At 30.7% G+C, this 15,608-nt stretch overlaps 2 protein-coding genes and 1 pseudogene across 2 annotated transcripts; 2 read left to right on the top strand and 1 right to left on the bottom strand.

The window, feature by feature from the left end:
- Nucleotides 1-3,473: 3,473 nt before the first annotated feature.
- On the top strand, nt 3,474-4,509 carry LOC114375403. Its single transcript, XM_028333175.1, has one exon. The coding sequence runs from the start codon at nt 3,491-3,493 to the stop codon at nt 4,400-4,402; it is 912 nt and encodes a 303-aa protein (XP_028188976.1). The 5' UTR covers nt 3,474-3,490; the 3' UTR covers nt 4,403-4,509.
- Nucleotides 4,510-6,988: 2,479 nt separating this feature from the next.
- LOC114373702 lies at nt 6,989-8,054 on the top strand (annotated as a pseudogene).
- Nucleotides 8,055-10,113: 2,059 nt separating this feature from the next.
- On the bottom strand, nt 10,114-10,968 carry LOC114375817 (vacuolar iron transporter homolog 4-like). The gene has a single exon (XM_028333680.1). It carries the CDS (start codon nt 10,890-10,892, stop codon nt 10,200-10,202), a length of 693 nt encoding a protein of 230 aa, XP_028189481.1. The 5' UTR covers nt 10,893-10,968; the 3' UTR covers nt 10,114-10,199.
- Between the last annotated feature and the right edge of the window lie 4,640 nt (nt 10,969-15,608).

Here is a 15,608-nt window from a genome sequence, read left to right as displayed (position 1 = left end):
AATGGAGTTCTTCACCACTCAGCGCGACTCAATGGTTTTACATAAGAACATATGGAAAGCGACCCCATCCACATGGGGATAGTGGTGTGCTTTGAACACCAGAATTGAGTCGAAGAACCAGTCAATAGTCATTCATTTTTTTAGTCAAAGTCAATAGTCATTCTTGAAGCCTCATTGTAATTGCAATAACAATTCTTGTTATTCATAGTTTAGTTATTTTATGATTATGCTAATCTCAGGAAAATAGATGGGAAGGATAAATATGAATAAAAGAAATTTTTATGTCTACGTTAATTTTGGGGGATAAATTTATCAATATCTTTGTTTATTGCATTTTTGTCTGTATTTTGGGTCTACATATAGTCTTATTTTGTATAGGGTTGACTCCGTTTGCAAGAATGAATTATTGTTCGGTTAAAAATAAATCAAAAATAAAAAGTGGGAAAATTAACTGTGATGTGTCTTTAAGTAATTAGTTAATATTTATCTTATTCATAAAAAAATTATTTTCAACTAATTATTTGCAAGAATATCATACTGTAATTTCCAATTTTATTCACAAAAAATTATTTTTACAGCAATAAAAAAATGTTAAACTATATTTTTCATAAAAAAAATATTTTAATTTCTTATGAAATAAAAAAGGCTAGGCCGGTTGAAAATTTGTCTCGACGTCACGCGAGCTCGAGTCTTTTTGTTTTCCTTTTATTTATTTTTAACTAAAATCATTAATGATTGATGAACTAAAGCTAGCTCAGCTGTTTTTATTTTGATTGCTTGGCTAGTTCAGAAAGTTGACACCGATTCCACCATGTGTATAGTCTCTCTCTCTCTCTAAATTGCTTTCATGGTTGCAAGTGCAACCATGAAAGCAATAAAACTTATGCTGTATTCTTCTTCTTATTATTAAATATTCTTCAAATGTCAAAATTCTTTTGGACTGCTTAGATATTTTAACGGAAATAATTTACTATTATTTATGTCACACTCACATTAATACAATTTTATGTACCAAAAAAAAAATTAACACAATTTTCGTTCTGTAAAATTTTATTTTTATCCATTTTTACAAGATCAGTAATTGAAAATAGAAGGTACCTTTAGAAAATGAACAGTAACACTTATATATTTCAAAATTATATCTATTTCTCTATACTTATTTTTTTTTTATATTTCTCTCTCTCTTATTATATAATTTTTTTTCTTTTTATCACTCGAGATATGTGTTGGATTATACAAGCATAATTTTTTTTCTTCCAAAGATATAGATTATATAATAGACACATGCAGTGCAATAGATAGAGGAAGAACAGGAAACATATTCAAAAGCCTCTTAGGATGCATTACATGGCCAACTAGCTAAGCCATTAATTCACTCCAATGTCAGACTTTGTATCGATATGAAGTAGCAAGCATTAACTTGATATTCATTTTGAAATGACACACTTGTGTTTCCATTTTAACCCTTTTGAATCGAACAACGTCAAGCCTTCAGAAAAACAGCACGCATTATAGAGCAATAACAAAATAATATTTTTTGTCAAAAAAAAAAACAAACTATTATTGCTCACGAACGAAGTACTATAGACATAGAATACGACATCTTTTTATTGGCTAACAAAGAAAGCCAAGCCCATCAGTTCTGACATGTTGATCAGTGAAGATGGTATTCACTCAATGCTGACAACCATAACGTGCACCCTTGATTAAAAAAAAGCTTATATATGTTTTTTTTCCATGGTAAATTAACATTTTTTATATTATTTTTGGTCTTTAAGTTTATTTTTTTTAAAATTTTAGTTATTATAAGTGGACTTTTTCAATTTTTGTTTATCTTTAATCTTTGTAAGTTTTTATTTTTTAATTTTAATTTCTTTAAAATTTTAATTTTTTTATTTATAATTCTCATAAGTTTATGTTTACATAAATCAAAATTAAAAAAAATTAAAACTTAAAAAGACTATAAATAAATAAAATATCTTGCAGAGATCAAAATTAAAAAAAATACAAACTTTTATAAATTAAAATTAAAAAAATAAACTTAGAAGTATCAAAAATAAAAAATACTAACTTACAAGATCAAATTAAAAATATATCATTCTAACCCCTTCTTCCTTCCTTCCTTGAATGATGTATATATTTTTTTATAGTTTTAAAGCAAGTTTTATCGATCACTTGGTTTACTTTTACTTATCTAGTGTAGTTCTGCACACACATTCAAGATATGTGAAAAGCAAAATTTTAATTAAAATGTTATGTGAAATATATACAAGGAATAACATTAAGTGCATTTTTGGTACTAAGGTTTAAGAATAGCTGTACTTAATACTCAAAGATATGTTAAGTTTTATTAAATTAAGTCTAAAAATCTAAAGAAATATTTATTTCAAAGACTAAAACGATACTTTCACTACAGTTGTATTGTATGTACGTGACACGAGCAAATGAATATTTAATTCAACATTTTGATGAAAAAGAGGTGTAAGTTTAACTATCAGTAAGTTCCTTAATCCTAAACTAGTTTAACGATCTGCCAGAGAATATGATTCTTAGATACATTGCTCTTGAAACATAATGTTGTTTAAGCTGCAAATACTAGCAGAAGAACCCAACAAAGAGAATCGCCTTCTCTTTCATCCAATCAACGTGTGGTTAGTGATTCCTATACGTGCCCCTCTCTCTGGGCTATTCTTGATATAACCATCCACCAAACCAAACTACCCGAAATTATATAGTATATGCTGTCATGTTTTCATTATGCTAACACATCAATTTCCAAGGTAGAAGAGTTGTCTTTGTTGATTGCCCTCTTTTGTCTCCCAGTAGTAACAGTAAATGCACTTGCATATCACAACACCTAATAGCCATGAAAAAAAAATATTATGGCAATTTGCACAAAACATTGCTCTATGTCCCCCCAAAAAACCTAGATTCCAGGCTTGTGGTGGAAACTTTAATTAGGCTACAAACCACTTCATTGTTTGAGCTAGCCACTAGGCAGGATTATTTAAATCTATCCATTACTTATCTTTTGAATTAGGACATGAATTGACAAGATGAGCTGATAGTAGAATACAAGTTCAATAATACACATGATAATTTGGAAATATCTTATATTATTTGAATAATTGTTGGAGATTGAATTATTGATGCCTAACGGGAGCACACACCAGCAATTTTCTCATTTTCTGTATCCTTTGTTTTAGGTTCTCATTTTGTTTACCACAGTTCTCTCAAACAAAGTACTACGTTGCTCATCTCATGACCACGAGATTAAAAAAATCTCTATAGCTGCCGAATTGCTGACCCAAAGTGTCAGAAAAGTCATATGAAACTCAGGATGACCCACATTGCCATCACATGTACACATCACACACCCTAATAGTCCACGTTCACTAACATGGTACCATGTTTAGGTTCTCCAAAACCATGTTCCTATAAATAGATTCAACAAAGACTAGTTGTGAGTCAAGCAATCAACAAAGAAAAGATGGAAACCATTTCCAAATTTCCCTGTTCACATCAACCTGTAAGATCCATTAGTTTCCCTCCTAGGGTACACCCCGTTTCTCAAAGAGTTGAAGCACTTCTAAACCACCTAAAACCTCATCATTCTCAGCCTATCTCAATCACTACTTGTTTAGAAGCTGAGACAATTCAGAGCGACTTAGTTGTGCTTGCTGAGTTGTACAACTGCATGGAAGAACTTTTCCATTCTCCACAAACCAAACAAACTCTTCTACGCTACCAAGATGGAAAACTAGTAGAAGAAGCATTACGTGGCTCAGTCACATTGCTAGACGCATGTGAGTCTGCAAGGGATTTGTTATTGGTTCTTAAGGAACACATGCAAACCCTTCATTCAGCCGTGCGTAGAAGAAAGGGAGATTCAAACATTGAAAGCATCATTTCTGCTTATGAAAGCTTCAAGAAGAAGGCAAAGAAGACAATTGCTAAACAACTTGGACAATTAAAGAGAATGAAGAATAAGGCTAATTCCTTTTCTTTATTGGATCAAGATCAACAGCTAGTGTTTTTGGCTAGAGTTATAAAAGAAGCAAGCACCATCACCATCTCTATATTACATTCTCTATTAGTATTTATGTCCATGCCAACATTTGGAACAAAAGGGTCTTCCCTGATCTCAAAGTTGAAGCCAACGGTTTTGTTTTCTTCCCTGAAAGAACAGAAGAACACAAATGGGGTTGCAGATCTCAACAATGTTCTGTGCTCTCTCCTTAGAAGAGAGAAAAACGGTGATTCCAGTGGTGAATTTCAAAGGGCACTAACAGTGTTAGAGACATTGAATGTTAATATTGGTGGTCTTGAGGGTGGATTAGATTGCATATTTAGATGTTTAGTCAAAAATAGAGTGTCGTTTTTGAATATGCTGGCTCATTAAATGAATGGAGCAAAAATACATATCCTCTGTAAATGTAAAATCTCCATAAATCAGTACATGTTTGAACAACAGCATCAAGATTAGTTCAGAATTCTATATCTTCTCAACATTTCCCTATTCCAGTTTATTATTATTATTTTTAAAACTGATAATTGAAAGGCCTTCTACCGGAACTATCGTTGGTGCTCAAGATTTATTTATTTTAGTAATTTGGCTAACATTATACCTACTTAACAGTTAATCAGCCATCTTCCACAAAGGTGGAATCTATCAATAATAGCTATGGCTTACAAATATCAGTAAAACATAAGTAACTGATTCAATATATAACTTACTAAAAAATGTGGCCTTCTATTTAGGACAAGATTTAACTGAAATCTTTGTACAAAATCTTCTTGCTGATCCTCCATAAAGAAAGCATTGTATGTATTTAAACTTTCGAAGATATTAATAGGAGTATATTTTTTTTTTATCTAGTATTTTCCTCATAAAATAATAGGAAAAATTGTAAGAAAATATAACATTACACAATTACATAGAAATATCTTGTTTGACGGACAGTGTCTCTGTATTACTGTTTTCGTAGTGTGAATTCGTAAAATGAAACGTTTTTTTTATAAAAAGAAAGTTCAATAATAATTGTAACATGATATTTATTTCTAAGTTATTTTTTTGTTAATTAATTTTTAATTAAACTTTGAAGTGCAATAATACTTCTTAATTTTTTTCTAATTTAAATTGATTCAATCGGTTGAATAGTGTAGCCGAAGATGATTCCCTAGATGGACCTCTGTTTGAGTGTTAGATTCTTACTGATTTAAAGCATGTCATTGGTGTATTAATAAGTTTTTTTTTTTTTACTGTTATTAATAAGTAATCTTGAAAATACCTGTTACCTGCCCCTTTAATTATGCAAAACTGATATGGTGCTTCAAGTTTGTGTGCACGGAAAAACGTTTCTTAGGAGTGTTCAGTTTTGAGAAAATATACTGAGTTCACAAAATAAAAAAAATTAATTATGCAAAAAAATTGTACAGTTTCCCTAAACCCACTATCCCACTATAGCATATTAGCATATCCATTGGCCTTGATGCTATTTTAACCAAAAGCATTAAGAGGCCTTGATGAACTTCTGTCTGGAGTGGGCCTTAAGAGGATCAGAACCCAAAATCCAAAGACAACAAGGGATTTTGGTACATGAGAATTCCACTAAGCCTTCATCTTATATGACATTCATAGATCAATTGCTTCCTGCACCTCCAATTGCCTCCGATACCTTTTAACTTTTTGGAAAGCCTAATCCGAAACTGCTCACAAATTTCCTAGTCATTGATAATATTTGTGACATCAATTCAAAAATTTTATCCAAATTCTACAGAATTTTAAATACTATCAAATGCAGTTAGATTCAATAATTTATTAAAATTAATTATAAAAAAAATAAAATAAACAGAAACTTAATAACTCATCCGCGTGCACACAGTTGAAGACCTTGGTTGCAGAAATGAATCCTAAATAGTAAATAGCATGATTTGATAAAGTTGTCTTTTAAATCATGAGAATTTTTCTGTAATTAAACTGTTTCATCCTTTTCTATATCGTATTAACTCAAGAAAATTCATTCTGTATCTTTTTTTCCTTATTCATTGTTGAGTCCGATATGTACTATGATTGAATTCCTCTGTCAAGTCTTGGGGGTTAAAAATGCTCAAATATCTGAGAGGCCACATTATTGTCTATATGGGTATCAAGAAAAACGAAAAAAAAGTTTGGAAAAAAGGAGTATAATTATGTGACAGGAGGTCTACTGGTCTGGTATTTTTTTGGTTTCTCCCAAGCATTTAACGTTATAAGCCATAACGTTAAATGGGACCGTAGGATACTCGTCCATTACATGTACCACAAGATTTCTCAACAAAAGCAAATATAGGAATGAGATTCTTGTTCGGTTTAAAACAGAATGAAATAATGAGTGAGTTGGTAAAATCAACAAGGGAGACATAAGGGTTACAAGCCATTCATGCACCCACCAAATAACCCATCATTTTGTTCTCGAAATTGTAATCAAAGTTATATATAACTCAAATGGTTGTCCATTTGTCACATCCAACAAGATCTGGATCTCATCGATGGAGGAGCCATTTATTACACCATTATTTGCAGTTCTATAGCTCCTTGGCGTTGAGAGACAAGCCAGGGAGTGAATATAGCTTAAACAACACTATTTCTATATTCTGAAATCAAGAGGCAATGTGGCAGCAAAGGAGGCAAACTTGCTTATTACTAATGAGGTTTTCTGATTGCCAACACACGCAGGACATGCCAGTTATGCATCTCAAATCCATTTCAAATTCATAGAGGCATATATTATATCACAAATAATAGTGCACATTGTTTGGTAGAGATGTAACAAGTTCACCAAATTAATAGGAAGCACATGCTGGTACCACATGCTCACGTTCATTATGAGAGGTTAGCTGTGCTGCCTATTTTTTTCACCAATAGCAATGAATCATGATTTGCGCCTATACACACACACACACACACACATATATATATATATATAGAGAGAGAGAGAGTTAAAGACTTGGTGAGAGCACAAAAACATTGAGCTTCATTTGTAAAAGAACAGAATACAAAAAGAGTAACTATGGCAAACAAGTTCCATGTTCGCTCAAATAGTTTTCCTACTGGATCTCATCCTAGCACCATTTGAGTGGAGGAAGAGCTGAGCAAGCTCAAAACTTGGGAAGCCACTTCCACATCCACATCAAAGTCAATTTTCACTGGCTTGTCCTTGCTTCAAGATTTGCATATTGGCTTGGAAGATCTTCTCATCGTGGCATCAACCCAAAAGCTGATTTCCAACTATCAAGGTGAGAAATGCATTGAAGAGCTTCTTGATGGTTCAGTGAGAATTTTGGATGTCTGTGGCATCACAAGGGACACCATGTTACAAATTAAGGAAAATGTCCAATCCCTTCATTCTACTCTTAGAAGGAGAAAGGGGGATTCAAGCATTGAAAAAATTATTGCCGAATATAATTTCTTCTCAAAGAAGATGAAGAAGAATGCCAAAAAAATGATGACATCTTTGAAGAAGATGGAGAGCAAATTTGGAGTATCCCCACTCTTAAATCAAGACCAACAACTTGTTCCTTTGGTTAGAGTGCTTAGGGAAGTCATTGTAATGAACATGTCTATCTTCCAATCCTTGTTAACTTTCTTGGCCGTGCCAGCTTCAAAGTCAAAGCCAACCAAATGGTTATTCGTAGCAAAATTAATGCACAAGGGAGTGATAGCATGTGAAGAGAAACAAGAGAATTCCAATGAGTTGCAATGTGTGGAAGCATCTTTAAGCACCCTTCTAAGTGAAGGTACTAATGTTGCAAAGATGCAGGCTGCACGTGAAAGATTGGAAACATTGGAGAATGCCATTGAAAGCATAAAAATGCTTTGGAGATCGTATTTAGGCGCATGCTTAAAACAAGAGCCTCCCTTTTGAGCATCATGACTCAATAAGATTTGAGATTAGAGAGTCACGGTTTTCTCTCCAAATCTTCAAAGCATCCAAATTTTAGGGATTTGCTGAGGATTGAAAAATTTTGCCTCATTAATTTGTACATGTATATAGTTATACAATCAAATACAACGAAATGTTTATACTCTATATTTCGATAAATTATATTTTTGTTTTTAAGTCACCTTCTTCCTAGAGAACATTCCTTTACATTTATCGTGCTATACTGGCTAAACATTATAGTTACTAAAATTGGCTGGAGAATAATGTCTAATTAACAAGTGGAGTTATTAATTCATCTTTAGGCTTTGAAGAGAAACTTAACAGAACAATGATCAATTCAAGGTTTTTTTAACCATGGTTATAAAGGTGGCATAAACCAGTCCGAAGTAAATGTCACAGTGGTAACCCTGTTCTCTTGTAACCAAAATGCAATCATAAACAATTAGGTACAGATAAGGAAAAATCTTTACATACAAGTAACCACTGAATATGTTTCTATTATTAACCGTCATCCCCAAAAATAAGCTTAGCACTCAATTTGTTAAAATCAGCGAGCCCAACAATTGGAAATATTCCTTGGTGCGAGACCTGAAAATGACGCAGAACATTAGGAAAGTATCTTAAGATTAGACGGCTCAGTATAAAACTTACTTGAACTAATTTTACTAATTTTTGAATATTTTCCAGGCAACTTCTTTCGCAGTTTCAGAAATTGGATTTTATAGTTTTTTCAATTAAAATGAGTCTTACATTTTGGCACCTCTTTATCTATATTTATCTTTCTACTCTACAAAAGTCTATACCCTAAGAATTAGAGTGTACTTTTCTTATTCTAGAATCTAGATGTTCCTGTGTATGAATTTGTGGATGTGAAATGTTTGTTGCATAATAGCTTGTGGTATGGGTTTTGGAAGTCCTCTATATATAGGTGGTGTGGAGGTTCAGTTATGGTGGTTTTTAATTTTATGGGCGATGGTTGGGTGTTTAATTTGGTTGCAAGGGGGCGGTACCCAAGTTTTACTATGCACAGTTTGTGATGCTAAAAAACTGTAAGGAAATGTTGGGTATAAACAACTAATTTTGGTGATTTTAATCTGCAAGAAATTGTATAAAATGAAAAAGACTACAAATTCAGAAGGGGACAACAATAAAAATAAAACTTTATTCATCAAACATGTACAAATTAAATTTTATATAAAATATTTATAATAACATTTTTTTTATAAAATAATCCAAAAATATATTTTATGTTGACAACAAATTCAAGTCATCAATCTCACGTGTCTTTAAAAACTTTCATGAATATATAATTAAAATTTGTATACGGATTAACCACATATTTTTACAAAAAAATAAAAAATCCTATTAACTATATGTTATAGGAATCTATTAAATTGGAATGAATTATTTTAGTCATTGAGATATCTTTTATAACAATAGTAGCTAATTACTATTGAAAAAAATTGCTTTTAAATTGCCAAAAGATATAGGGAAAAAAAGAGTGTTATGTTATTTGTGTAAGACCAAAAAATGATAAAAATATTTTTAAAAATAGTAATAAAATTAGAGCATATTTTAGGGTGTCTTAAAATTTAAAATTCACGATCAAGATGTTGATATAAAATATGTCTAAAATATAAAAAAAAATTGTCATTGATAATTATCTTTACAATAAAGAACATAAAAAAGAAATAAAATATCTACGTATTGATATTTTTACACTCAAACACCTTTAATTTTTCTTAAAAAAAATAGTAGAGGAGGGAGGGGTGGGGGAATCCCCTCTAGACACCTTAATAAATCCGTCATTACCCGTTAGCATTGTCACTAATTTTAAAAGTTAACGGAGAAAGTGAAAAGTCATGCATTTTTAAAAGTTGAGAAACTAATTTTTTTCAATTTGAAAGTAAATGGACTAACGCTAAATTTGATCTAAAATACATAAACCAAAAACACATTTCTCCTTAATAAAAAAAATAATATATGAATAGTTGTACAATTTTTTTTATCGGCTAAATACTTGTACAATGCATACACCCAATTAACACCATTTTATTTCTCTTTATCACTTTTTCTTATATTTATATTTTTCTTTCTTTCTTGAATCTCTTTCTCTCTAGGGAGTGCCTATTGGCATATGGGAGAAGATGAACCATTTTCTATAATAAAGTTTAATACATGAATATTATTGTTGAAAAAAAAGTTTAGTATATATTAAGAATAACGACTATTATCGGGGAAAAAAAAAGAAAAAAGAAAAACGACCAAAGTAAATCACATTGAAAGCCCGGCAATGCCAAATAACTTGGTGAGGCCAAAAGTTATACTCATAGCCATCCAACCTCCAATGAGCACTCTGATACAGGACTTCCTCACTAGAGTTTTTCCAAGCACTGCTCCAACACCACCAAATAGCAACAATGTCAGGGTAGCCACAACAGCAACAACAACAAGCCTAATTTTATAGTTCCTTATGAATGCAGCTGCTAGTAGTGGTATCACTGCACCCACAGAAAATGCTAGTGCTGATGCTAGAGCAGCCTGAAACGGATTTGGCAACTTCTCCCTTTGAGCTAATTCTTCACCTACTCCACCGATATTATTGTTTTCTTTATCTCTTTTAATTTGAGCAATTTCTATGTCATATTGAGTGTACACAGAAACAAATTCTCCAATTGCCATGCTACATGCTCCAGCAATTAGCCCTGCAAAGCCAGCAAGAAGCATGGCTGTGATGTTTTCCTTAACTGCTCCAATACCTATCATCAATGATGCAACTGAGACTAATCCATCGTTGGCTCCTAATACGGCTGCACGAAGCCATTGTGCTCTCTGAGAATAGTCAATGTTGTTTCTCTCTTCAACCTCTTGGTATGGTTTGGGCTCTTCACCAATTGCATGGATAGGAATCTCAACATGGTTGAGGGAAATTTCATTAGTTTTATAATCATCATCAAGGGAAGCCATAATGGATGAATTAAATATATTGGTAAAATAAAGTAGAAAATACAAGAAGATGGAAAAGAAGAAAAAGAGAATACAAATTCTTAGAGCTTGTGGATTTAGACATGTTCAAATGAAGGGTATTTATAGAGTTATCACCAAATGTAATGCGGTGTAAATGGACTTGGAAAATGACAAAAAAAAAAAGGAAGGTAGTGTGGATGGCACTAGCTATAAGTGGGACTATTAATGAATTTGGTTCGCATTTAAGAAATTCTCAAGAAAAAAAAATTACATGGATTCAATTTTTTTATTGATAAAAATTAAAGACTATGTTAAAAAATTTATAATAATTTATGTATCTTGTTTTAATCAATTAAATTTAATTCTTGGATAAGATACATGAATTCATTACACATATTTTTCATCATCTAATCAATATATCATTCATGTGGTTAGATTAATCTTATTTTTAATTATATACATGGTTGAATTAACTAGTCTAATTTTTAGTTTAGTTTTATCCATGTATGTGGGATTGAAAAAAGAAAATAATATTTTGATAACTAACGAGTGGGTATATGCTTGTGCATTACCGAATTCTTTCAGGTATATATATATATACACCAAATTTCATCCATTAAAATGAGTTAATGTAACGGCTAAAGTAATTTCATTAAAATTAAAATTTGTGGGTCACGTGCTCATCTCTCATCCTCACCCCCGCCGTTAGTTCTTGACATTGGCAACACCGAAACATCGTATCACACCCTACGCAGTTACCTTGAATCAAAAGCTTGGTCTTCTCATATTTGCCACTCTTCCCAATTTCCAACATTTCATACTCATCCCCACGAGAATACATAATCGTTATCCCAAAATAAGCCTCTTGTGGGAACGCACAATACCCTAAAGCATCATTCATAGAAGTGTTTTCGTTCTGACATCGATAAGAATTCCTCTCACAGTGCAACGTATACTCCTAATTGTGTCGATCTCTTCGAAGGAGATGGTGTCTAACTCTTGTAGAAAGCAAATCGAGACCTCCCATTTTCCACAGCATTTGCGGCCAATTGAAAATGTTTCTTTTCCCAATTCCCATATACCCACCACAAAAATCATAGTAATTATAGTTATTCTTGTTCCTGTTGCTCCCTCTGATCCAATTGAAAAAATTATCCCTCCTTGAACGCTCACCACTTGGTCAAATTGTAGAAAAAACACATCCAGAAAAGCGAAATGAAACTCCAATTGAACAGCGGTTTCGAAGGTTAACAGCCACCGTAAAACAAGAAACAAGAGAGCACGTGACCGATTCATTTTAATTTTTAATGAAATGATTTTAACCATTAGATTAACTCATTTTAATGGATGGGACTTAGTGTATATATATTATATAGAGGAAGACTTCCTGAAAGTGTAGATTTTGCTTTTGCTTTTCTAATTTTGAGTCATTTCCACAAAATTTCAACATATAAGCAATAGAAGTGATTTATATAAGCCAAAAAATCACGGTACATTATGCAACAAGTGTTATCAGTATAGCTCCTAGCTGGTCTAAGTAATGAAGGACTCTCAGATTTAGAATATTAATAAGAGAAAAATTGAGAGAGAGATATGTATAATATGGAGTGTGCACTCCACGGGTTAGTGGTATTAGAAAAATAATGAAACAAACTTAATGGCATCCTACACTTAAAAGCGTGTCATTTATTATAAATTGAAGGGAGTGTGCATTCCACACGAAAAGCAATAGGTTGCAAATTTTGATCACACTTCAATTTCTCTTTCGGAAATTATTTATTTTTAAGAACTTTGCCTATAAATGGACCTGTCATTGCTTAAGTTGCTTTGCTCTCTTGTCTTATTATTTTCTTTCCATTTTCTGGAAGTGACAAATATTTTTATGTCGATCTCTGGAATCAACTGCATTTATTGAATACACATTTCTGGCATTCCATTGAACTCCTGCATTTGTTTCATTTATATTAATGTCATTGCCTTTTTCTTTTTTTCTAAAATTATTTGCAGGTAATTTTATAAGAGAAAAAAAAAGTTATATACCAACAAGGTAAAAAAAATTATAACGTCATCTAATTATAATGCGCAATATAATAAATTTATTAATTTTTATAATAATTAGTTTAAAATAATATTAACAATACACTCGTGTTATACTTAAGTTGGTTTAACAAAAGGGGCCGTGACATTCACATCTTTGAAACTTTCCAATGTGTCAAATTATTTTCTTCTACTTCCTGCACTTTGAGTTTAATCACGACTGTGTCAATGATAAGTGTGAGTAAGTGATTGTAAATTTAACTAGTATTTTGATATATAGAATGCATAGGATAAATATTTTTATATAATTAAAATTTATAATAAATATTTTTTTTAAAATATATAGATAATATCTTGAATTCGTGATAAACAATATATATTTTAATATAATATTATTTTTAATTATTGATGATTTTCTTAACAAAATTATTGAAATTTAATTTAAATATAAAGATGAAAAAATGGTTGATTAAAAAAGAAAATTATTTGTATAAAACTCTATCCAAAAAATTATTTGTCTCTTATAAGACACATTTCTAATGGTCTGTTGCATTAATTTTATTTTCTTAAAGTACACTTAATTAATTAAAAAATCAGCCAAGAAATAGTAAATTATAGAAATTACTGGGAGAAATTTTTTCTCTCTCTTATTAGGATGGGAAAGATAAATAACAATTAAGTGATAAACAATCAGGTGAAAAGAGAGAGATGATTAATTTTAAAGAAATAAAGGGGTGATTTAGAGAGAGAAAAACATTACAAATTATTAATGAATTTAACGTGATTAATTAAATTAATTATTTTTTTTAAAAAAAATATAAATCAATTAAAAAAATCTTATAAAAATGAACAGAGGAAATATACAGTTTACCCCTTATTACAAACAACAAAGTAAAATGTGAGATAAAGGGACACATGACCACTCTTACGAGTATCACGAGACAAAGTTTGGTTTTGTAAAAATCAAACTACAACCCCTTATTTTGCCCCGTCAATAACATTCTCCTTCTTTTTCCCATCTTTGCAACAAGTGTGTCACGTCGTGTGGGGCTCGTATATTTTTTTATACTTTCACACCACTTTTATCTCATCCAAATAAACACATTAACTTTTTTTTATATCCAAGTGTGCCACTTTATATTGAAATAAAACTCAACATTTTAATTTCCATTAAAAAAATTATCTTAGGAATTGAAGATATGCAATTTAGAATTTATAACTCACACATCATATATCATGATTAATTAGTTGAGCTATTTTTTTTTATTTTATAATTCCTATTAAGTTAACTCCGTTATTTAAATTATAAAAAAAAAATCTTATTAAGCCCGTTCTCTTCAGGGTGTAAAGGTTTGTAGGTTATGCTTAGGAATGATAATAGGGTGAGGTGGATACATAAGTAGTAGCTACCGGCTGTCCGCATAGCCGAATAAAAAATTCACTTGTATTTGTCTTGTTACTCATGAATTTTTTTATATAATTACTTATGATTTTTTTTTTATATCTACAAGTTTTCATGAATGCTTCCTAAAAAATAAAAAATTATCACTTTAACCATATTTTTTCTAAAAAATTATTCTGCCAATTAAGGAAACAATGATCTAAAGGTGTATTTCCATCAGGATAGGTATGGGATATTGATTTTCTTCAGGTGATCTAGAGGAAATACTGATATCAACAATTTGAGTTTTTTTTTTTGTTTTTTTAGAAAGGTAGTCTGAAAGCAAAGATAACCATATTCCACTTTATCGAAAAAAAAGATAACAATGTTTCAACAAATGAAATTAATAGAAGAAAGACAAATTTTCCTTAGCACTGTGTGGCTGCAAAAAATTTAGAAGAGATATTCATCTATATTTCCTCGAAGCAAAGTCGAAAGCAAAACAGCTGGCCAAAATTTTATCTGACTAATTAAACTATATTTAATCTGTTGAGTTTCCAATTTTTGTTTTTAAAGGCTACCAATAGAGAAAATTTGTTAGTAATAAACAAGAAACCATCAATAGAGGAAAACTACCAATTTGTTCAGATATTCAAGTTTCTATGTTATTTTGTTTTCTATATTGATTCTTTCATTCTCTAGGTCATTTATATTCATGATTTATAAATGTAAAGACATTGAGCAAGGCACGGGTAATGTGATATCCACACTGGTCTCATAACAAACACAGAGAAAATAAAACCTATTTAAATTACTCACAAGGATTTAGCTATTCATTTATAAATCGTAGCAAATTTTATGATGAGTTTTTTTGTGATCCCTAATTATGCTAGCAACCGTACAGGCATATATATAAATTATAAACTATAAAATTTAAAATGTAAGTTAATGAAACTTAAATGCTAGTATAAAAATATAAATTATAAAACAATGATTTAATTACTGTTTTAGTCCCTGAATTTAGGGGTATGTTTTTTTTTATTCTTGAAATTTAAAAATATTTTTTTAGTTCTGAATTTTGATAAATTATTTTTTAGTCTCTTGACATAACAAATTGACATTTTTTATCAGTTTTTAATATTTTGTGACGTTTTTTTAATATTTTGTGATAGTTTTAAAATCTAAATTCAAAATGAAGTTGTTTTATGATTTAATTTGAAAAATCAATCCATTTTCTTGTCAAATTGGTCTCAACAACTTTTACAATAAGTATAAAATTAGTGTTGAGTATCAAAACT

Source organism: Glycine soja, chromosome 11 (assembly GCF_004193775.1).
Source record: "Glycine soja cultivar W05 chromosome 11, ASM419377v2, whole genome shotgun sequence".
In the NCBI taxonomy this organism is placed as follows: Eukaryota; Viridiplantae; Streptophyta; class Magnoliopsida; order Fabales; family Fabaceae; genus Glycine; species Glycine soja.
Note: the sequence above shows the minus strand (reverse complement) of the source record. Positions and strands in the feature narration are given on the sequence as shown.